This window comes from Saccopteryx leptura, chromosome 11 (assembly GCF_036850995.1).
Source record: "Saccopteryx leptura isolate mSacLep1 chromosome 11, mSacLep1_pri_phased_curated, whole genome shotgun sequence".
Classification (NCBI taxonomy): Eukaryota; Metazoa; Chordata; class Mammalia; order Chiroptera; family Emballonuridae; genus Saccopteryx; species Saccopteryx leptura.
Genome location: NC_089513.1, coordinates 17,356,085 through 17,382,039, shown reverse-complemented (window position 1 = coordinate 17,382,039; position 25,955 = coordinate 17,356,085). Strand labels below are relative to the sequence as shown.

Below are 25,955 nucleotides of genomic sequence, written 5' to 3'. Positions count from 1 at the left end.
TTGTTGTTGAGTTTTATGAGTTCTTTGTATATTTTGGATATTAGGCCCTTATCTGAGCTGTTGTTTGAAAAAATCATTTCCCATTTAGTTGGCTTTCTGTTTATTTTGTTATCAGTTTCTCTTGCTGAGCAAAAACTTCTTAGTCTGATGTAGTCCCATTCATTAATTTTTGCCTTCACTTCTCTTGCCTTTGGAGTCAAATTCATAAAATGCTCTTTAAAACCCAGGTCCCTGAGTTGAGTACCTATGTCTTCTTCTATGTACTTAATTGTTTCAGGTCTTATGTTTAGATCTTTGATCCATTTTGAGTTAATTTTTGTACAGGGGAAGAGACTATAGTCCAGTTTCATTCTTTTGCATGTGGCTTTCCAGTTTTCCCAGCACCATTTATTGAAGAGGCTTTCTTTTGTCCATTGTGTGTTGTTGGCCCCTTTATCAAAAATTATTTGACTATATATATGTGGTTTTATTTCTGGACTTTCTATTCTGTTCCATTGGTCTGAGTGTCTATTTTTCTGCCAATACCATGCTGTTTTGATTGTCGTGGCCCTATAATAGAGTTTGAAGTCAGGTATTGAAATGCCCCCAGCTTCATTCTTTTTCTTTAGGATTGCTTTGGCTATTCGGGGTTTTTTATAGTTCCATATAAATCTGATGATTTTTTGCTCTATTTCTTTAAAAAATGTCATTGGAAGTTTGATGGGAATTGCATTAAATTTGTATATTGCTTTGGGTAATATAGCCATCTTGATTATATTTATTCTTCCTAGCCAAGAACAAGGTATATTCTTCCATCTCATTATATCTTTTTCGATTTCCCTTAACAATGGTTTATAGTTTTCATTATATAAGTCCTTTACATTCTTTGTTATGTTTATTCCTAAGTATTTTATTTTTTTTGTTGCAATCGTGAAGGGGATTACTCTTTTGAGTTCCTTCTCAGTTGTTTCATTGTTGGCATATAGAAAGGCTATTGACTTCTGTATGTTAATTTTGTATCCTGCGACCTTACTGTATTGGCTTATTGTTTCTAGTAGTCTTTTTGTGGATTCTTTGGGGTTTTCGATGTATAGTATCATATCATCTGCAAAAAGTGATACCTTTACTTCTTCTTTTCCGATATGGATGCCTTTTATTTCTTTGTCTTGTCTGATTGCTCTGGCTAGAACCTCTAGTACCACATTAAATAAGAGTGGAGAGAGTGGACAACCCTGTCTTGTTCCTGATTTAAGGGGGAAAGCCTTCAGTTTAGTGCCATTTAATATGATGTTAGCTGATGGTTTATCATATATGGCCTTTATCATGTTGAGATATTTTCCTTCTATACCCATTTTGTTGAGAGTCTTAAACATAAAATTGTGTTGTGTTTTATCGAAAGCCTTTTCTGCGTCTATTGATAAGATCATGTGGTTTTTGTTCTTTGTTTTGTTGATATGGTGTATTATGTTAACTGTTTTACGTATGTTGAACCATCCTTGAGATTCTGGGATGAATCCCACTTGATCATGATGTATTATTTTTTTAATATGTTGTTGTATTCGATTTGCTAGTATTTTGTTTAGTATTTTAGCATCTGTATTCATTAGAGATATTGGTCTGTAGTTTTCTTTTTTTGTGCCATCCTTGCCTGGTTTTGGTATGAGGGTTATGTTGGCCTCATAAAATGTGTTTGGAAGTATTGCTTCTTCTTCAATTTTTTGGAAGACTTTGAGTAGAATAGGAACCAAATCTTCTTTGAATGTTTGATAAAATTCGCTGGTATAGCCGTCAGGGCCTGGACTTTTATTTTTGGGGAGGTTTTTAATGGTTTTTTCTATTTCTTCTCTACTGATAGGTCTGTTTAGGCTTTCTGCTTCTTCTTGACTCAGTCTAGGAAGGTTGTATTTTTCTAGGAATTTATCCATTTCTTCTAGGTTGTTGAATTTAGTGGCATAAAGTTTTTCATAGTATTCTACAATAATTCTTTGTATATCTACGGTGTCCGTGGTGATTTCTCCTCTTTCATTTTGGATTTTGTTTATATGAGTTCTTTCTCTTTTTTCCTTGGTAAGTCTTGCCAAGGGTTTGTCAATTTTGTTGATCTTTTCAAAGAACCAGCTCCTTCATCAAGGATTTTTTGAGCAAAGCTATGTGTAATGCAAAGGAATAAGAACTAGTATGTGTTTCCAAGTGATTGCTTAGAAAAAGAATAAATAAGTACCCTCTTTTTTTAGGAAACTAAATATTCTCTAAATCACTGTCAGAAACAGTCAAATTCTAGCCATTCAATACTGGTTTCTAAATGCCTTGGAGGACACAGAGCACCCCTGTTCTCTCTTAAGCAGAAAACATTTCATGACTCTGGCTAGCAATGTCTTATTAGTTACCTTGAGAAACAGTGAAAGGCACACACAGGGAAAGACACATTTGACTGTGCAAGTGCAGAGACTTCTTCCTCCAAAGTGATCTGAAAGACCTGTAAGTTTTATGAGATAAATCACTAAAACCCTGCCCCCAAAGATATGCCTCTCTCTGAAGTCACAAATAAAGCTGAATTTCTCTCCCACCACAAGGAAGGAAGATATACATAGTATACATATTTGCATTACACACATTCGGTGACATATTGATAAAGATATATGGAGTTTTGATGGCAAATGCTTCCTTTTCCTACCAATGCACTGTTGTTCTCAGCCACACTAGGCAAATGAACTGTCCTTGGGGAACCAGGAGCAGAGCTATCTTTTGAAAATTTCAACCAAAAGTCTTGAGGCCAAGTCTCTATAACATTGGTTCCCCATTACCTCATCTTTGACACAGGTTGGTAGAAGTGAAAGTTAGATGACTTCTACAGTTCCCTTTAGGTTGAGAATTGTCTTAGTGAGAAGGTTGGTCAACTTTACCCATGTTATCTTTTTGTTCTGGCTCTACCCCAAATTGGAAATTAACTAACAATGAGACTTGACCTAGATAAAACCAGGAGTGCAATGGAGTTAATATATTTTTCTCTGAGACTGATGAGTGAAGTGCATTCCTAGAAGTGTTCGTATTTCAAAATGCCTTTGCTTACAATTAGTTATTGGCATCCTGTATTTCTTTCAAATATTGTGATATTAGACAGAAGAAAACTCTTCATTTCCATTTTTACAATATTTCTGCCAGTTATTCCATTGCAGTTATCTGTGTGTTGACATCAATTTTTGTAAAGTGCCCTGAGATGTGACTTGGCTATGTAATTGTGTGTTGTTTGTACAATGAATTTCTACTATTTCATCATTTGCAGATGAGTGCCTTTACAGTACACCTCTGATTCTTGTGTTGCTCTCTGAATTGCAGGGAGGCTGCCCTGCTTGGGCGAAATGAAGTTGTGTTTGCTTTCAGAGCTCTTAGCACAGCTCAATGTTGTGTCATCAGCCATTTGTTTCACATCGGTGTCCTGCAGCTGGGGCCTGAACTGGCCAAAAGGGCTCATCTGAAATGAGCTTCTCTCCAGTGGAGCAGATAATACTGTGTTTGTTTAAGAGTTTTCACTGCCGCCTGACCAGGTGGTGGCACAGTGGATAGAGAGTCAGACTGGGATGCGGAGGACCTAGGTTCGAGACCCCAAGGTCGCCAGCTTGAGCACGGGCTCATCTGGCTTAAGCAAAGCTCACCAGCTTGGATCAAGGTCGCTGGCTCGAGCAAGGGGTTGCTTGGTCTGCTGAAGGCCCACGGTCAAGGCACATATGAGAAAGCAATCAATGAACAACTAAGGTGTTGCAACAAAAAACTGATGATTGATGCTTCTCATCTCTCTACATTCCTGTCTGTCTGTCCCTATCTATCCCTCTCTCTGACTCTCTCTCTGTCCCTGTAAAAAATAATAAATAAATAAATAAATAAATAAATAAATAAATAAATGAGTTTTCACTGCCTTAAATGTCATTCAGGTCTAAACAGCATTTCCTTTGCTCCATGTAAAATATAGAAACTGTGACTTGTCTATGGAAACCTGTACCTCATCTAATTTATTAAGTATTAAGCAAAATTGTCATTTTGAACAAAACAAAACAATCCCTTTAATAGATTTGGTGCTTTCCTTTTCACTATGTGTGGAAGTAAAGATATCAAGCAGTGATTAAGTCCCTCAAATCAAGAACCACATCATGGTGTTTCCAATGGGAATCATGGTGGCCAAGACTGGGCATAGAGAGAATTTTTATTTACAGAGATGCTGATGAGCAATGCCATTAAAGAGTAGAAGAATGGGAGCAGTCTCCCACTCCAACTCCCCCCAAAAAATCAGTGGCATCATCCAAATTGATGTGAACCTTAAAGTTTTTAAGAAACTAAATTTCAGAAGACTAAAACACATGCATGTAAATTTTATTAAAGCTATGATCACAATACTGTTTTAACATAAATCTCTTTCATTTCAAAAATATAGGAAAAATAAGAAAAATATAATGGCAGGACTAAAGAAAAGAAAAACTCATGAAATATTGTTTCTATAATGACTAAAGCAGTTGTAAAAATATGTGAATTCATTGCAGTTCATCTTCGATAGAGAGAATTACTTAAAGCAGATTTCTGAAGAAAATTGCAAAATTTCTTTCCTTAGAGAGGTATTTTTATTATGATGCTGTAGACCCTTTAATAAAAGCCAGCCCACTGGTAATGCAGAGGAACCTAGATATAGGTCCCAACATCTACTTCTTTCTGATATGAGTGGTGAAAATTTTTTTTTAATTTGGACAATTGACCATAAGTAACTTTTTTCTTTAGATTGCATGTGATCCAGACTAAAACCTGCATAATTGTCTTTGTCTCTGAAATTGTATTTTCAACCATCTAGTTACACAACCTTGATTGAACACAAGCACACAAGTTCCTCTCTTTTTTGCATTCTAGCAAGCATGTAGAATTATGCTTTTTATAACACCTACCTGAAGATCCCATTCCTAATACACTGGTCTCAGAACCAACATCACCAAGAAGTGGTTTCATATTTTCCTTGAGGCTCTTGCAATTTTGGCCCTTTCCTCCATCTTTCATGGTATTTTCTGGCATCGAGATAAGACACTTCTGTTCAAATGCCTCTTGCCCCCAGAGTACCATCGACTTTGCTCTCTTGGCTGCATTTTCTTGTTTGAAGAACTGTTTTTTTAAGTCCTTGCCTGTTTTCTGGAGCTGGTTGCTATGTTGCTACATCCTGTCCCCAGCCAACCCTATATCTCCTCATCTCCATCTTTGAATGAGGAGCCTGAAGACTCCTCAGCGACCCAGAAAACTGCTAACCCTTTCTGAATATAGAAAAAGGAGTTTTAATATCAAATACCCTCTGAGGGCACATTTTACTTTTGCATATCTTTAACATTGTGTCTTTTTCTTTGGTCCCTTTAATCTTCACACCCTTCAGCATTATCAGATTTTCTTTCTATTGCCTCTGCCCATTGCTGACCTTACTGAGCCTCCCAGATACTTATCTCAAAATTACCTCACAAACTAATTAGCTTGAAATAGTTGTTGGTTAAAGTTATTTTTCAAAAGTGAGATATTATCTTCTAGCACTGCATTTCTTTCAACTTACCCAATAGAACTTTTTTTAATAAATAAATAAACAAACAGACATACTCTTATTTTATCAATACTTCGACCTACAACACAGCTCTTTTCATGTGCAGTTTAACTTGGACCTGTTGACTTTGAATTTGAATGAATCAATTCATGTCATAGTATCCCAGCATGGGAAACTGCCTTGTCAATATTTCAGTCCACTCAGCTGTGTTCTCTGGAGAAAAGGTGTGTTTCCTTATACAAAACTGTCTGAATACTCAAAGGCTGTCACAGATAACTATGCAAAACCCTTTCAACTATAGTAATCTGAATGCAAATTGCAAAGTTGACTACAAAAAAGAAAAAATTCTCATTCTGCATTCAGGCAACTTGTTTCCACAGAGTCATCTCTCGTGTAACTTTTTAGCTGGATGTGCTTCTATTTTGTTATGGAAGAAGATAGTGATAGGGGTTTTATTTGTATCATTTTATTAGCAATGCCTTTAATACCTAGTAACTCTGATTTGTTTGATAGTTGGCATGGCAGGTTTAAATCACAGAAAAATTGGCACACTGGCTGATGGATAATAACGCAGCTGCATTCGGGTTTGTTACATTGAATTTCACTGACATTGCCACTTGTGAAAGGACGAATAACTCTTTTCTCGCTTCATCACTTATGATTACAGGGCCCAGACAGTTCAGGCAATATAATGTGTGCTGTATATATTTTACTACTATTCCTGAAAAAGAGATCCCGGTCTTGCTGGACATATTTCTCTTGTTTAAAGGGCCAGTGCTCTCATATCCCATAAATATAGGAAGAATCAGGATTTTTATAACTTGAAAAAAAGATTGGCTAGATCCTAGCCTCTCATTCTGAACTAATTCCAAGGTCCTTCAGCTGACGTTGGGGAAGCAAGCTTTGTCCTAAAATAATGAGAGGATTATCTTGTCTCTGTTGCAGCAGTGAATGAAGGACCGACCACTCAGCAGCCACCCATGTTGCCCCCAGCACAGCCTGAGCATCCCAGCAGTGAGGAGGCACCCAGCAGAACCATCCCCACGGCCTGCGTTCGACCTACTCATCCACTCCGCAGCTTTGCTAACCCCTTGCTACCTCCACCAATGAGTGCAATAGAACCGAAAGTCCCTTACACCCCGCTTCTGTCTCAGCCAGGTAAAGTGCCCGTTTGTCCACATTGAAAGTAGTTGTTACTGTTGGTGCCTCCACTTAAGCGCATGAGCGTTCCTGAGAAGGCCGGTGCAGCATATGTTCGCTACAATGATTACGTGCTTGTGTCTGGTACTGACGTTGGTAGTGCAGCTCTTAAGTATCTGTCTTAAATGCAGCTGGCTGCAGGTACCCTTCATTCCTTTGGGAAGTTGTTCATTAATCCTACATGCCCATCGAGTACTTTTATTTTTATTTTTCCTTTATAGGAAGGGAAGGGGGGGAGAAAGATGAGAGGCATCAACTTGTAGTTGCTTCACTTTAGTTGTTTAATTGATTGCTTTTTATATGTGCCTAGACTGAGGAAGGGGGTGCTCAAGCCAAGCCAGTGACCCCTTGCTCAAGCCAGCAACCTTTGGGCTTCAAGCTGGTGACTTTGGGATCATGTCAGTGATCCCGTACTCAAGCTGGCAAGCCCATACTCAAGCTGATAAGTCTGTACTCTAGCTGGCAACCGGGGGGTTTCAAACTGGGGCCCTTAGCATCCTGGGCCAACCCTCAATCCACTGGGCCACCACCAGTCAGGCAGTTGAGTACTTTTAATATAGGCTGTAGGTCTGCCCACTAGAGAGTGGGAAGTTCCTGAATCTTCAGTCTTCCACATGGGTCCTAGGATTTAAGGCTAGACTCTAAAACTAAAATTAGAGGTACAAAAGTCTGCAAACCACCTGTTAGAGGAAAGCATGTCATCTCATAATCCTGCTCTGTGCCTTTCAATAGTCATCTTGAGGGTTCTTATTTCAGAGTTCCAGGGCCAGGAAAAGAGTGTCAGACCAGTACGAAGTCCAACTTCTTAATTTTAGAAATAAACAAACCAAAACTTAGTTAGATAGAAAGTAACGTCTCTATAATGCAGGGGTTGGGAACCTATGGCTCGCGAGCCAGATGTGGCTCTTTTGATGGCTGCATCTGGCTCGCAGACAAATCTTTAATTAAAAATAATAATAATGTTAAAAATATAAAACATTCTCATGTATTACAATCTATTCATTTCCTATTGCTCATGTTCATGGTTGCTGGTGGCTGGAGCCAATCACAGCTGTCCTCCGGGACAACACCAAATTTTTTTGGATAATGTGTAATGTACACAGGTCATCGTATGGCTCTCATGGAGTTACATTTTAAAATATGTGGTGTTCATGGCTCTCTCAGCCAAAAAGGTTCCCGACCCCTCTATAATGCCTACGAATATCAAATGGCAGAGAAGAGAACCAGAGATCCCAGTTCCTGGTGAGGTATTCATTTCATTCTCTCAGCTGATATCCAGTGGGATTGAACCAGAACTCCCTTTTGTTTCTGTTAGGAATTTGGGGGGAGAAATGGAAAAGAGAGGGGAAAAAAAGAAGAAGGAAAGGAAGATGAAAGAAGGGGAGGAAGACAAAGAGCAGGATGGTTAGGAACAGAGAGTTAGGAAGAAAGATAGGTCAATAGATAAGTAGATACATAAAGAACTATATAGTGCTTCTAATTAATTGGAATATTAGAATGCATCATAACATCCCTAATATATAAGACATAATAAGGTAAGTTTCAATGAATCCAAGCTGATAGAAGTAGCCCCTTACTAGACAAACACATCTGGACTGGCCAATCTGCTAGTGTGGAAAGGCATTTGAATAAGAGTCTGTTACTCAGAGTCATACCCACAACAGTATTAGTCATGATGTTAGAATGTAAACCTTGTGATGACTACAAAAAAACAGGACAAATAAGATGGGGATGATGAATGCTATCTTTATATGAATATGAAAAAATGTCTTTTTTTCTATCATCACATTGATTCATGTGCATCACTTCTGCTGTTGTCACAAGTCATGGGGTGTGCAGTGTGGGTGGTCGGCTGCCAGACCCTGAGCGATGGGGTGGAGTTACAGGAGCGAAGCAGACTTCCACTGCTTGTGGTGCACACTGCACATCCAGGCTGGTATTTAGGAGAGAAGGCACATTAATTGCAACTACTACTAATACCTAGTACATAGCAACACACAAGCTACATGACTGGCATGCTTCTGAAGACTTGTGATGTTGCAGTGGATCCTCAAAATGATGTTATGAGGTAGCTACTTTCTTAACCCCATTTCATGGGCAAGAAAGCTGCGACTCAATGAATTGAAGTCGCGTGTGTAGATCCACATAGTGCGTGAGTGATGGTGCATCTTTTCCGCTCTTTGCAGGAAGCCCAGGCTCTGACATCTTAGGAACTCATTTCTACCTCTAAGTTTGTATCTATTTAATGACAAAACAGAAAAATACATTTTAAAACCTATCAAATTATTCCAAAACTGATAAAAAAGAGCATCTGAAATAATTCTGAGTTGAGGAATACCATTTCCTCATGAGTTTTCTTTCTCTTTTTTCTCTCTTTTCTTTCTTTCTCTCTTTCTCTTTAGGTATAGTCGGTACACAATATTATATTAGTTATATTAGTTTCAGGCATACAATATAGTGAATGATTTGACATTTTTACACCATATAATATGATCATCCCATTAATTCTATGAAACATCTGTCCTCATGCAAACTTATTACAATATTATTGACTATTTTTTGCTTCTTTACTAACATTTTAATGAGGAAATGTAAGAGATTTAAGCATATTATGCTGAAGAACACAAATTGTGTAACACCAAAAAAATAAAGTGCAAGAGTACTTTGTAATGTTAACTATTCTATCTACTTACAAGTAAAGTATTTGTTCCTTTATTTATTTGTTTGTCTTTAGTAACTATGTTACACAGAGAAAAAAGCTAAAAATGATACCCTAAAGTCCATTTTATATGAAAATTTTACTGTGGTGATAATGTTTGGTTTGGAACATAAGATTTGGAAATTAACTCATGCCCCAGAGATCTATGATAACAAAATGATCCAAAAGAACTCTTATTTTAGAAAGAACACCTGACAATAGAACAAATCAATGGCATTGTTATTTACTAGTTATGATTTTCTTCTAGTAACAAAAATACTAAAGCTGCCTTAAACAAAATCTGGCACAATGTATCATAAATGCATGTATTATGTCTTTAAAAGCTTCAAAATAGAGTTTGTCCTTCTATCTCTATACCTATTCTTTCAAATTAACAAGCATTTCAGAAGAACCTTTCTCTTATTTAATGTTATGTGGACAAATCTCATTTTCTTTTATTCTCACTGTACATTTATGAGCTTCTTTTGTGTTACTATCATTCTTGTTTTTATTTGAATTATTTCTTAAAAACTATAACTTCTTTGACATTTTTCAATATCTGTGGCTTGAGTTTGGGGTTGATTTTATAGTTTTGGTAGTTTCCCTTTAAATATTCCCTCCCCCACTCACCTTGAGGCACACCCCCACCATCACTTTGGAATTGTTAAGTGCCTTTTCCTTTCATGGTTCTTTTTCATTGTCTCCCTGTGATCCCAGTTTATTTCATAATGTCTTACCTCGTGATTTTCAAATAAGTTCTCCCAGCATTGCTTCTGACACATGGTAAATAGTATGCTTTTAAGAAAGGGCTGATGTTTACTTATTCTAATAGAAAAAGAAAATTAGCAGACTGACAAATGTATTAGCGGTGACGTTAACTACATGCTTCTCAGCCTAAAAGATGAAATACTTAGAGCTTTCAACAAATTTTAATTCTAGGGAAATCATTACTGCAGTCAAACTGATTGATGAAATAAAGTTATTCTCTCATTGGCTTAAAAAAATCTCAAAATAATCTTTTGGGGGGATTTCACAATAAAGGACTGTATAATTACTAATAAATTTATCTTTACTTACCACAAGTAATTTCTTTAGAGTATGGTAATGTGAGGTATTGCTGCAATTTTTAAAGATCATGTCAAATGAAAAAGTCCTTCTGCTTTGGAACCGTTAAAATTAGGATTAATTAAGACACTCACTCCTTCCCTGTTCAACTTCCTGTGTGGGGTTTTTCACGGGTGTCACTGAGCTGTGCCTCAGGTTGCCTTCCAATAAGACACGCAGAGCAGTGTTCACAACAGTTATATATGAAGTATAGGACAACACATATTATGCAGTAACAGTCTCCATGGAGTGCCACAGAATTTTCCTGTATTTCTATAGTAAGTGGTAATTATTAGAAAACCATCATATTTTCATAATGACTAAAATTCTGACTACCTGAAAATACAGATTTATCTTTTGTTTGTTTGTTTGTTTGAGGGGGTCATTCCTTTCACCTGCTGACTTAGATATTTAGCTTACTAGACTCTAGTATATCTATGGTGTTTCTTACAATTTCATCGCACCTCATGATAAACTGGTTCCATTTCATAATGCCATCGACAGACGTGAATAACTGGGCAGTCTTTACACATTTCAGGGAGGCGGCAGTCACTGCACTTTGCAAATCACAGAGGTGATTTGGCTTAGTCCCCTTTCAGGTTAAATAGAAAATGTCTGATGAAGTGTTGGGCTTATGGTACTATAGATCTGACATAAATTCTACAAAGGGCAAAGACAGGGTTGTTTTTTTTTTCCTTCACTAGTCAAAATTCCTTTTAGCTGTGAAATGATCAGCTGCACTTTAAATGAACCTGGATTAGGAGCCCATTTGTCTCCTGGGGCTGTATTTCTAAAGGAAAAGAAAACGTGGCTCTTCCGTAGTGACTTTTATATCGCTGCCCTATTTTACGACACGAGCCCCCGGAGTTCCTGCATCTTTGTACAGCTGCAGAAGTGCTATCTCCTTCTCCGTTTACATGTTGCATTTCTCTACACTTTTATTTATAAAATCGAAAACCTAGAACAGTCTCATCTTTTCAGTCTTCTAGGGATCAATATGTCAGTGGACATGACAAGACCAAAACTCACTTCATTGTCCTGAGAAATTGAGTTTGATTTTCCCTCTGCGAATTGTGGCACGTGCTTCGATTTGTCTGAGGACTGAGGACGAGGAGTGGGTGGCGGTGGTGGCAGGGGGCAGAAAAGGCACTTGATTTATATTATGGGGCTGGTTGGGAAATCATGTGTTCCCGCGATAACCTGATCTTTTTGACAGGCCTCATTTCAGTAAATATGCTATCACACAAAACCGCCAATAAATTACTATAACACATTAATACAATTGCTGCCCCCGAGCCCCTTGTAGGCCACCAGTCGGGGTGTTCATCAAGGATGCCACTTGAGTGTTGTATGCTACTGACATCAGTCAAAGGAAGGGGTCATGGGAGATCAGACATCCTTTAGCAGGTGCAACAAGAGGGTCACTTTTCAGGCCAGTGGGATCAAATAAATCGTTGGTATGGCTCAGTAAGAGAGGTGTGTTGATTTGGTGGTATTGGAGCCAATAGCATTGATCAATCATGGAGTGGAAAATTAAATAGCCACCTTTTAAAATTTCATCTTGTATGTGAGCTGAACAATGCATTATTTGTTTTGCTTGTTTTGGTAGCTCCTTGAAATTGTTTACCTCTTATTCCTAAATTATATTTTTTTCAATGGATGAAATTTGATTTTGCTTTGGTCTAGTTATCCTAAATTATCCCTTGCTAAAAAGTAAATAAATTTGGTGCATTTTATAGCACCAAAATTTGTGACTCTGAAACCTACCTGATATTTTCATAAATTACTGTTTTTTTCTATTATGGTGTTCCAGTATATAAACAGGAAAGAGCTCTGCTAATTATCTCAGAGAGGGAACCAACTTCTAGAGAATTCTTTAGGAGAAAGCCACATGACGGTTGCCTCATTGATAGATGACAGAGCTGAGGCCTGAAAGGTGAAGCAGATTACCCAAGGTCAACAGTTGAACTCATGGCTAAAATTTAAAGAACTCAAAACAATACAACATTGAAGAAAAAGAATTTTATTTAGCTTTCTTTGTGACATGAACACTTATTCTTGGAGTGACACTTTCTTTCTCCCCTGTAAAAGGGCTTTCAGAATGAGCCTAATTATTAAAAATGCCTCAGAAAGAATTATTTTATAGCAGCTTGGTTCATCTAGCTTACTATTTGAGTAAATGTTCTATTTCTTTATGTAGGCTAGATGTAGTAAAGATGTTATGGCAAGAGCAGTGACTAGCCCAGTACTCCAGAACAGCTCCTGTCTGTCTTAAATCTCCCTGACTAGCCAGCCAGTAGCTCTTTCCAGGAGGGCAAGGAGCCAGGGAGCTGATATTTGTTGCTCTCAGCATCATGCACTATGGATAGCCAAGGCTTTGTAGTCCGATAATAAAAATGATGAGCAGAAGGAAGTATAAAATGAAAAGTTAACGTGCATGAGAATATTGTCAGACTCTGCTTTAGAGAATGTGATGGTCAAGGAGACTGAAAAACAAAATGAATGGCTGGTATTTTTTAGAACTGTTGAAAAGCTTTTGGGAGGAGGCAGTGGGTGACCACGATTGAATTAAAATTTTGCATCCTTTTGATCAATTTTTTGCCCAATTAAAAAAAAATAAGAGAAAATATTATGCCAGGAATTACTAGATTATATATACTGCTCACAAAAACTAAGGGATATTTCAAAATGGATATGAAACAATAAAATATTCCCTAATTTTTGTGAGCACAATAATGAAGGCTAATTTTCAATTTAATTGATAATTAAAATCAAAGGTTAAAGTATTGATTTGCTATCTAGATAATCATAGGAAAAAATGTTTTTTAAATCTATTTTCAAAACATTGTTATCTAGTAGACTATATTACTTGAAATATATAATTTAAGAAGAATGTCCTTGGATTATCCTGGGGAGTGGGTAACCTTGTGAATGACAGAGAATGGTGAGGGTAGGGGTGAGCAATCGCTTGTTTTCAAAGGAGAAAGTATATCTTTCTCATTTTTATAGAACCTGATAAGTCACATGGTTAATTACTGCTATACAGATTTTGTTATTTATGAAATCCCTTGAGGATCAAAGTGTCTTTTTTTAAATTAGATTAGATAAAATTAATAAGGTTAATCCTTTAATTTTTTCACCTTTTATAGTTTATTGAGGTCATTTCTGAGTGAACTGATGCCTGACTGAGACATAACTATAATCACCATTATAGATTTGGAGATAGATATTCTGGGAGTTGAATAACATGTAATTGTTCCAGGACCATGTGTCATTATTTTGATACCATTAAATAAACCCTTACACATAACAGACACTCAGTAAATATTTGATGAGTTTGTCAGAGTAGAATAATAAAGGTAAGAGCCAAAAATTGAATTGAGATCTTCAATTTTAAGTCTAATGATGATTATAAGTGAAACAAGGCAACTTGAGAGTCAGTAAGAAGATTAGGTATTGATGGTAAATGCAGATAAGATGAAATGATTTCCAAATCCACAACCATTTGATTAGAAAATGCTAAGTGTTCTGAACTATAAATAACACCTTATGCTAAAGTGAAATTAAATTGCACGGATTGGAAAAGCAATATGAAAGCACCACCCCTGGAAATTCTATTTTATAATTTAACTTTATGAAAATAAACAGACACACAGTGACGTCCGTAGTGTAGTAGAGAAGAATAATATCCATTTTGTTCATGAAAACAGGGAGTGCTGCTCAGTAGAAAGAAAGAACCTTGAGGATTAATCTTTTCATTATGCCAGTTATGGAATAGATTTTGCTTCCCTCAATCCCACTTATTCTCATCTGTGAAATTAGTCTTTCCTCTTTAAAAAGTATGGAAGATGCTAAACTCTAACAATCTTAATTAGTACAGGAATAAGGATGAATATTCTCTGTGTATTTTTTTCTTTGCTTGGTGAAATATGAGTAAGAGAAAGATTTTTTGTTTGAATAGAGTCTAAGCAGTCAACAAGAGTTCTGTATAATTTATCAACTAGCTTTCTTTGGAAGCAGGGAGAAATTTTGAAAGAAAGATATAAAAAGTGTTCACCTAAAGCGCCATGTTCGAGTGACATTAGAATCTATGTAAACACAATAAATTAATAAAAAAATAAAATAAAAAATAAAGCTCCATGTTAATGGACTATTGAAAACGTGAGAAATCTAACACAATGAAAACAAAAGTAATCTTTGATATTAAAATAAAAAGTGACAATGTAATTATCAGCAAAGTATTTCTAAAGATCTTACCTAGAACATCTAAAAGAATGTGTAAAAAAACATAGAAAGCTGCACTTCTTCTAAATGTTTATAACTTTTATCCTCCTAGCAGAGACTTGATGATGAATTCAAGAGCCATGTTAAAAACACCTTGGGTGTTTTGCAGTGTTGACTTTCAATGTAAGCAGGCAGGATTGATGTTCTCAGTGCCAGAATCTATTTACTGGAATGTCAGGGCTCTCAGAAGAGAATGCCATTCCCGTTTGCGGTAAAGGAGATTTTAACAAGCTTGTTTTGAGGTGAAAAACAACGATAAGTAAGCCCATTTGATATCAAAATGAGAGATATATTATGACATAATTGCATATTAGAGGCTTATAAGGATAATGGGACTTGAAATGACTGCTTTTTTCATATCTCCTCCAAATTACCCTCTTATACAGTCTTTCACATTTTCCATTTTCTTACCAGTTGTTGGTATTTTTCTACTTCTGGGGTCACCTGAGTCATGATGTTCAGTAGAAACGCCATGTGTTACACTACAGTAATGTGTTAGCCTAGTATACTGTTAAAGTCCAAGGTTGCTCATTGAACCTGTTGTTTCAGTTGGTGTTGCACTTAAAATCATAGTTGTTTATTTTTCTTTTTGGCTTTTTGGAGAGGTACCCCAGGTACTAGAGCAGGCTGCCTGTGCCCACACATCTGAGCCGATTCAGGACCAAAGGCAAGGTGGTGTTGCGATGGCACAAGGAGAGAGTTTCCCCAACTTTCTGGGTCTCTTCACTGGCATGAGCAACATGTGACTGGAAGAATTCTTACTAGAGGAAAAGCATAAAACTCCAGTAGGACCCAACTCCCTGGTTATTGGCTGGGTCAGCCCAAAGGAAGTCATTTCACCCCTCTGTGCTTCCATTTCCCATCTGGAAAGGTTTGGTTCCATTTTCTTTAAGGAGTCAAAGCCTGTGAACATGAATTATGCTTGTTACAGATGTTAGCTATGAATTCAGGAGCTTCTGATTTACTATAATCAGGAACCACATTACCTCATGAATTTAGCCCTTGAACAGAAGACAGAATGGTGAGGAAGGAAGAACAGGACAGCTGCTCAGAGCTGTCTGAATATTGTTTCCTGAGTCTAGAGCAAGCCGTGGTCTCTTCCAAATGGTCAGGTCTTATTCAAATCATAAATACATCTGACAGCCAGGAAACTGTCTTCTACTAGCAGTTTTAAACAACCAAACTGCATTAAATAATATTTTCCTTCCAATTTCTTAGTCTGTGTCTCCACCAATTGTTATGAATGTTTGTTCCTCAAGCCAAATAAGGGTTTATGTTCAGTGGGGGCACAAATCTGGTGGTAACTGACTTTCTTTTATTCATAAACACGGTGTCTCCAGAATTACCTCTCACCATGAACCAATTTAATGTGTCCAGAGCCTATAGAATTTCGTAGATCTCAACCTGAACTTCCCACTTTGGTGTTCCCAGCACTAACCTTCTGCAAAGAGAATAGGAGGACAAGAAAGGGTAAGAAGTGAGGAACAGGAAGTGAGCTTGTGAAATTAGGAAAAAGAGGTCAAGTCTTATTGAACACATGTAAGACATTATTAACACCTTTGTCTTCTCATTTACAGATAACATATTGTGTTTTATTAAGAATATTGTAGTATGATTCATTTTCAAATATAAATTGAGATATAAATAGCTAAACTCTCCATGAACTAACTACAGCAGGGCTTTGCAATTTTAAACGTTTAGGAGTCACCTGCAGATTTCATCAGAATGCAGATTGTGACTGGGTGGACCTGGAGGGGAGCCAGAGACTCCTCATTTCTGAGAAAAGTCCAGGTGATGCTGATGTCGCTGCTCTGTAGATTACACTTGGACTAGCAAGGGTCTAGAATAGATCCTGTGTTCTTCACCTGGGATTTATAGAAGAACTAGTGGGTTTGGTTAGCCATTTGAAATTAAATTCACTTTTCTGTGTGTGTAGGTGTGCGCGCGCATTTTTTTGTAGTGAACGGTTTCATGGCTTTCATTAGAGACTCAAATTTTTCATTATCTGTAACAAGTTAAGAATCCCTTAATCCCCTAGTCAGCAAACTTGCGAGCCACATATGGCTCTTTGGCCCCTTTAGTGTAGCTCTTCTACAAAATACCATGTGCAGGCACTACCTCAATAAGGAATATACCTACCTATATAGTTTAAGTTTAAAAAATTTGGCTCTCAAAAGAAATGTTGATATTCGGTTCTGTTGACTAATGAGTTTGCCGACCACTGCCTTAGTCTGTCATTTTGTTACCAACCTGCATTTAGGCTCAGCTAGGGAATATAAACACCAAAATCTTATTTTGTTTATCTTTGTTCTTTGTTTGTTTGTTTTTCAAGACCAGTTCTAAAAATCTTTTTTCTGAGACAACCTTCCAGAATCCAAGGCCAAGAGCTTAACACTTTTACCCTATTCAAATGAAATTCTGCAAAATTAAGCCATTCATCTTTTATAGAAACAGCTTTGGCTGTTGTGTACATTTTCTAAATACCTGATGAAGAAATTGATTAGTTTAGTATTTGTAAATACATTCAAAGAAGTTCCATGTCTGAAATGGTCTCTTTTTTTTTTTTTTTTTTTTTGGCCCAAGTGAAGACTGATGGATAAGATTCAAAACTCTCTATGATAAATTTTCTCCAGAAGATAGCTTCTGTGTGTTGTCATTTGAAGGGGGTCATTGTGACCTACCCTTGGCTGCCCATGTCCCTGTGTGCAGTAGAGAGCACTTCACATTTTACCAAATGATGACTCATCATTTGATGAGCATTTCAGATTTAACTAGTGTCACACCAGTATGAATGACATACAAAATCTGTAACAAACACATATTTTTTTAACTTTTCTGTGGTAATGTCCTAAATAAAACTATAAACAACAATAATAGAAATCACAAAGAATAGGAGGTAATTAAAAAATATTTAAGCAGTGAAGAAGTTAAGGTGTGTTGCATAATATCCTAAAACATGTTATCATAAATCATTTATTGGTTAGAAAATGATTAAGGATTAAATATGTGTTTGAGAGGCTTGGATGTGGTCAAGAGGGATGGGAGAAAGGAGAGTTTTTAAAGAAAAAGAACCCGTTTATCCAATAAATGATTGAGCAATTAAAGTCTTCCTTCCTCTCTCTCTTATCCCTCTATGCCTCCTCCGCCACTATTTCTTTTACATTAAAGGTTTGGTTTGGTTTTGCCATTTTCTGGATCAGATCTTCTGAATTTAAATGGGAACAGGTACTAGATACTCAGCTACCAGTATGTGAGTATTTGAATTGGAGAACTTCCAGATCAGAGAGAGAAATAATAATAGACTATTGTAAAGTACCCCTGAGAGAAGAATTTAAAAATGAATTCTCCTAGGTCTCTTGATTTTTTTCAATGTTTGAAAATTTCCTCCACAGAAGCCTAAAATTTACCTCTCCTTGAGTTTCTGGGTTAGACAGATGGTGCGTAATTCAGTAACTGACAGCTGACCTGGAGCACCCTCTGCCAGTCAGAGGCCAAGCCTATTGCCCAGGGACCTCCCTCTCTTCTCCTCTAACTCTATGCACTTGTTTGCCAAATGCTGCACAAGTAGTGCCTTTTCTAATTCTTTCCTGGATTGAAGCTCCAATTTTTATCTATTTATTCTGTATGTAGTATGATCCTAATTAAATATTTCACGCTTACATAACTTATATTCCCAAACTAATACATAATATCATGATAGACACCAATTTTCAACATTCTTTAATATCACAATGAAGTCTAATATATGCTGGGCCCCAGTAGATATTCAAGGAAAACAGAACTAATTTTAATGACAATGATATTTGCAGATTTTATTATTGAAAATTACCACTAGCAAGCACATAGCCATCAGTTTACTATCTCATTAATCTTCACAAAAACACCAAGAGAAAAATATTATTTCTCCCAAATTATTTATTTTCCTAAACCTTAGGATCAGGAAAATAAAATAATTCCATCAGTATAACATTATATTAAAATGATAGAACAGGGATTTGAACCTAGGACTTTGTGAAACCAAAGCTTATGTTTTTGAACAACAATATTATAATAAATATACATAAAGTCTCAATGATTTGTGAATACTGTCACAAATATTAAAAACTTATATTTTGGCATCTTCATTGACATTTAAATATCCACACTGCAACTATTTTTCCAGAGGTATTCTAATGCTCTCCTATGGAATTTATAATCATGACACAGTACTCTAGTTAGACATTCACAGGAAGAAAACTTTTTAAATATACTTTATATATTTTTGTGTTCTATATGAATTAGTTACATTTCCATTGGTTTTTATTTTGTCAAACTTTTTCATTTTCTTCTCCCAATATGTATTTATCACTTTTTTTTATACTTAAATTGGCCCAATGCATCCAACTGGAGAAAGTGTTATTTCTGATTGGAAGGGTAGAATAAATATCTATATAGATGTCAAAAACCCAAAGATAATGCGGGCTATTTTCTAACCTCAGTATAAGATAGCCTGCAGCCTATTTTTTCAGAACTAGCTTCCAACCATTTTATAGGAATGAAATATTCTAAGTTTCGTGCTACAGAATATGTAGAATATTGAAGAGTTTATGAAACATTAAATAGTAACATATTTTTCTCACAAATAATTTCCCACAAGTATGCTCAAAGAGCTCTTCATCTTGGTCCAGCATGACAGAATTAGACAGAATTCTTCATTGACATCAGTTTCACTACAGATAAAGAAGACTAAAATCTCAGTAACTAGTATCTTTGAGGAATGGACTATTTTCAGGAAATTTCATTTCTGGATAGCTAGGGGCTAAATATAAGTCATTTTATAATGCATAAATGTTTATCAGTTGCCAATTCTTTGTTATTTATAAACTAAGGACTTATTTATAAACGTGCCATTTTGAACATGCCTTTTCCTTAACCCCACACTATCTCTATAAAGTAGGTTGTGTCAATTTATAGGGGCTGAACCCAGAGTACAGAAAAATTGAATAACATCTCCAAGGTCACAGTTATTAAAGAGCATTAAGAGGATATAACTCCAGTTCTGCATGACTATGTTTATTTTCTTCCCCCATTTGCTGGAGAATCACAGAGTGTACCAGGAAGGAAGGACAAAGCCCAGAGATGAGAAAGTACAAAATGTTTTCTGAGTCCGCAGGTAAAGCAACCTTGCTATGGAGGATGATATGTACAGCAATTATGAGATAACAAGCTGGGAAAGGGCAGGGTATGGTGAGTGGAGACAGCAGTGTTTGGGAGGATCAAATGGCAAAGCAAGATCGAAATAGAAAGTATGTGATGTAGATTGATGTCATGAGAATAGATAGAAGAGACAGCCGCAAGAGTTCTCTTTCAGAAGAAACAGGTGGCTGAATAAATAGTTGGATATGAAGAGTGTGGGAAAAGGTGAAGTCCAAGGTGACTCTGTTGTTGTCTTTGGGAATGTGGTTATAAATAAACAGAGGGAAGTGAGCAGGAGGGTGGGAGACAGTGAAGTAGGCTGAGCACGAAGGGGCAGAGGAACACCTAAGTGGAAGAAATAGTGGATATGGTCAAGTGTTAAGAATTCAAGAGGAAAGTCACAGCTGAGGAGTTGATTGGGTAATCATTCTCAGAGATTTAAGAGTTTGGGCACACAGTAGACAGAGTTAGATAACAACTCCCAGGGACAGAATTTGAAGGAAAATAAGAAATTTGAAAGATGAAATTTCAGGTAAAACTACATTTTATGAGGGAGTAAAGAGCAAGTACTAGAGATAGGAGAACAATGATAGTATAATTTTTCAGAAGCCAAGGAGAAAGAGTATTTAAAGGAAAGGCAGTTTTAAATATAATAGTTCTTTGATTAAATGTAGCCATAGACTTGTTTCTTCTTATGTTTCATCATAAAGATATTTAATGCTCTGGAAAATTGTACAGTGAAATCCTATATACTCACCATGTAGATTCTATAATTCACAGTTTTATATATTTTTGTCACATATTTACTCATCTACCCACCTACCTAAATGTTTAATGCCATTCAAATAAAACTGTAGACATCAGTTCACTTTACATCCAAACATTCAGCAAGTACATAAAGAAGTCATTGCCTTTGGATTCCATTCTTGATTTGGCTATATAATTTTAAAAGAAAAAATAAAAACTATAATAATTATACAAAATCACTTCTAAGAAGCATCTTGATTTCAGTAATATTGCTGTTAATCTTAGAACTGAAGAAACATAATCACTAACAAATCCCATAAAGAGAGGAACAGAACAGATACTTATTAGGCCAAAAATTATGAGAATTTTTATGACCTTTCTATCTTATATTTGTATGGATTGGTGATGGCAAAAGCCAGATGCCTGAGAGAGCCGTGGTGAGTAAATAACTGGATGATGTGCAAGAGTAGACCAGCCGCTACAAGTATGGCCACAAAATACAGGAAGGAAGTTGGTCAATGCTAAAAATAGTAATGCTCACTGTCATTGTCTTCTAACTGGTATACAGTCCTGTGGAGTGGATGATAGTGATTAACTCTAACAGTTGAAAATATTTTTAAAATATATGACCATAACTCATTGACTAAGTTTCCTTGAGCCTTTAAAATGTTCTTGTGCCTTGAAAATACCATTCATGCTGTGCTTTCATCAGTCTGAGAGATGTGTTTGTGTGTGTGTGTCTGTGTGTGTGTGTATGTGCGTGTAAAAGATGGAAGAGATTGGGTTAAACTGACAATGCACTAATCCCAGAATGTGATCTGGAAGTCATATTTCTAGTTAAAGTTGTTATATTTCTATGAGTGTGTGTGCATGTATGCACACACACGTGATGTGTGTGTGTGTGTGTTTGTGTGTAAAGATGAAACCAGATAAAAAATAAATTATTTCAGGATATTAAGAATTCTGGTTCTGAGTAATATAGTCTGTACAGTAAAGACAGAATCCTCTGTGGTAATCAAATTGCCTTTATATAGAGAAGTATTTCCAATGTTTACAAAATAAATTGATTTTTTCAAGTGGAAATTATTATATTTATACAGTATATGAAATATTTTCAAGAAATATAATATATTGTGTACCAATGTCCTGAATTTGGGCTGTGATAACATTCTACACAAAGATAATAATTTAAAAAGTTAGGGAAGGCTGATGTCTGGATGTCTGCACTGTTTCTTCATTTCCTGATGTTTTCATGACATAATACAAAAACTTGATGCAGTGTTATGTTTTTAAGAATTGAGATAGTGTTTTCTCTGAAGTTTGGTCAATTGGTCTCATCAGAAATAAGATAATAAAGGAAGAATTTCTAAGCCTGTTTTTCATAAAGAACAGAATTGGCAATTTTCCTCCTGGGAGCACAAAACATCTGAATTGCAGTAATTATAAAAAATAGTGCTTGGAGATCATACCTAGTGAACACAGAGGCCACAATCAGTGGACTCCAGTGGCCAAAACCTTCTTTTATACAGACAAAATGAGAAAGCAGAGAAATGCAACACAAATGAATCAAGAGAAATCCCAAGAAAAGGACCTGAATGAGTCACATATAACCAAATTACCAGATGCAGAGTGTAAATAATGATTGTTAGGATGCTCAAAGATACTAGAACAACAATAGATGGTCATTACAAACACCTAAATAAAGACATAGCAAATATAAAAAAGGGCATTGAAATAATAAAAAAGAATCAGTCAGAAATGACAAATACCATATCAGAAATGAAGAATACACTGGAAGGAATTAAAAGCAGGATGGATGAAGCTGAGAATCGAATCAGTGAGTTAGAGGACAAGATAAATGAAGGCACAGAAGCAGAGCAAAAAAAGAAAAGAGACTCAAAAAGTCTGAGGAAACTCTAGGAGAGCTCTGTAACAACATGAAGAGAAATAACATCCGCATCATAGGGGTTCCTGAAGAAGAAGAGAAAGAACAAGACATAGAGACTATGTTTAAACATATCATAGCTGTAAACTTCCCTCAACTAAGGCAGAAAAACATCTCACAAGTTCAAGAAGCACAGAGAACTCCATTAAAGAGAAACCCAAATAAATCTACACCAAGACACATCATAATTAAAATAACAAAATTAAGTCATAAAGAGAAAATATTAAAAGCTTCTAGAGAAAAAAAGGCTATCAACTACAAAGGAGCCCCCATAAAGATGACTTCTGACTTCTCAACAGAAACACTTGAGGGCAGAAGGGAATGGCAAGAAATATTCAAAGTAATGCAAAATAAGAGCCTACATCCAAGACTTCTTTATCCAGCAAGGCTATTGTTTAAAATTGAAGGAGAAATAAAAAGCTTTCCAGACAAAAAAAAACTCAAGGAATTCACTACAACCAAACCAAGGCTGCAAGAAATGCTAAGGGGACTGTTGTAAACAGATCAAAGGAGAAAAAGAATATAGCAAAAGAGAAATACAGTTTTAAAGAATAAAATGGCAATAAACAATTGCATATCAATAATAACCTTAAATGTAAATGGATTAAATGATCCAATCAAAAGACATAGGGTAGCTGTGTGGATAAGAAAACAGGACCTATACATATGCTGTCTACAAGAGACACACCTTAAAACAAAAGATGCACATAGACTGAAGATAAAAGGATGGGAAAAAATATTTCACGCAAATGGAAATGAAAAAAAAGCTGGGGTAGCAATACTTATATCAGACAAAATGGACTTTAAAACAAAGACTATAGTAAGAGATAAAGAAGGTCACTACATAATGATAAAAAAGCAATCCAACAGGAAGATATAATTGTTATAAATATCTACGCACCTAATATAGAAGCACCTAAATATATAAAGTACACCTTGATGGATTTAAAGGGTGAGATCCACAGCAATACTATAATAGTAGGGGATTTTAATACCCCACTAACATCACTAGATAGATCCTCAAGAAAGAAAATTAACAAAGAAACAGCAGACTTAAAGGACATACTAGATCAACTCGATTTAATATATATCTTCAGAACCTTTCACCCTAAAGCAGCAGAATATACATTCTTTTCAAGTGCTCATGGTAAATTCTCTAGGATAAACCACATGTTAGGGCACAAAAGCGGCCTCAACAAATTTAAGAAGATTGAAATCATATTGAGCACTTTCTCTGATCACAAGGGTATGAAACTACAAATCAACCACAACAGAAAAACTGAAAAATACTCAAACACTTGGAAACTAAATAGTATGTTATTAAATAATGAATGGGTTAACAATGAGATCAAAGAAGAAATGTAAAAATTCCTAAAAACAAACGATAATGAGTATACATCAACTCAAAATTTATGGGACACAGCAAAAGCAATCCTGTGGGGGAAGTTCATAGCATTACCGGCATACCTCAAGAAGCTAGAAAAAGCTCAAATGAACAACTTGACCCTGCATCTAAAAGAACTAGAATAAGATCAGCAAGTAAAGCCCAGAGGTAGTAGAAGGAAGGAAATAATAAAGATCAGAGCAGAAATAAATGACATAGAGGCTAAAGAAACAATACAGAGGATCAATAAAGCCAGGAGCTGGTTCTATGAAATGGTAAACAAGATTAATGAACCTTTAACCAGACTCACCAAGAAAAATAGAGAGAGGACTCATAAATAAAATTGGAAATGAGAGTGGAGAAATAACAACTGACACAGCAGAAATACAAAATATTGTAAAAAAAAAATATTATGAAGAACTATACACCAAAAAACTAGACAACCTAGATAAAATGGACAAATTCCTTGAAACATATAATTTTCCAAAAATTAATATGGAAGAATTAGAAAACCTAAACAGACCAATAACAACAAATGAGATAGAAACAGTTATCAAAAAACTCCCAAAAAAGAAAAGTCCTGGGCCTAATGGCTTCGCAAGTGAATTCTACCAAATATTCAAAGAACTAACTCCTATCCTTTTCAAGCTATTTCAAAAAGTCAAGAGGAAGGAAGACTTCCAAGCTCCTTTTATGAGGCGAGTATAATTCTGATTCCAAAACCAGGCAAAGACAACACAAAGAAAGAAAATTATAGGCCAATATCCCTGATGAATTTAGATGCTAAAATCCTCAACAAAATATTAGCCAACCGGATCCAGCAATATATGAAAAAAATCATACAACATGATCAAGTGGGATTTATTCTTGGGAGGCAAGGCTGGTACAATATTCGCAAATCAATCAATGTGCTTCATCAAATAAACAAAAGGAAGGAGAAAAACCACAGGATAATATCAATAGATGCAGAAAAAGCATTTGGTAAAATCCAGCACTTATTCATGATCAAAACTCTTAGTAAAGTGGGAATACAGGGAACATAACTCAACATGATAAAGGCCATCTATGATAAACCCACAGCCAACATCATGCTCAATGGGCAAAAATTATAAGCAATCCCCTTAAGATCAGGAACAAGGCAGGGGTGCTCCCTTTCACCACTCTTATTCAACATAGTTCTGGAAGTCCTAACAACAGCAATCAGACAAGAAAAAGAAATAAAAGGCATCCAAATTGGAAAAGAAGAGGTAAAATATCATTATTTGCAGATGATATGATATTGTATATAGAAAACCCTAAAGTCTCAGTCAAAAAACTACTGAACCTGGTAAGTGAATTCAGCAAGGTGGCAGGATATAAAATTAATACTCAAAAATCAGAGGCATTTTTGTACACTAACAATGAAATGTCAGAAAGAGAAATTAAGGAAGCAATCCCCTTCACCATTGCAACAAAAAAAATATATTACCTAGGAATAAATTTAACCAGGGAAATTAAAGACTTGTACTCAGAAAATTATAAAACATTGATAAAAAAAAATCAGGGAAGATAGGAACAAGTGGAAGCCTATACTGTGCTCATGGTTAGGAAGAATAAACATCATTAAAATGTCTATATTACCCAAAGCAATTTATAAATTTAATGCAATACCGATTAAAATACCAATGACTTCCTTCAAAGATATAGAACACATATTCCAAAACTTTATATGGAACCAAAAGAGAACACAAATAGCCTCATCAATCTTGAAAAGGAAGAATAAAGTGGGAGGTATCACACTTTCGGATATCAAGTTATACTACAAGGCCATTGTACCCCAAACAGCCTGGTACTGGCATAAGAACAGGCATATAGATCAGTGGAACAGAATAGAGAACCCAGA

The 25,955-nt window shown here is 35.9% G+C and overlaps 1 protein-coding gene across 1 annotated transcript in view; it reads left to right on the top strand.

Moving 5' to 3' along the window:
- DCC (DCC netrin 1 receptor) overlaps positions 1 to 25,955 on the top strand; it is a 1,139,534-nt gene that overhangs the window by 1,095,124 nt on the left and 18,455 nt on the right. Inside the window, exon 27 of the mRNA XM_066352289.1 lies at positions 6,482 to 6,694. Within this exon, the coding sequence (XP_066208386.1) occupies positions 6,482 to 6,694 (213 nt within the window). The remainder of the gene's footprint in view (positions 1 to 6,481; positions 6,695 to 25,955) is intronic.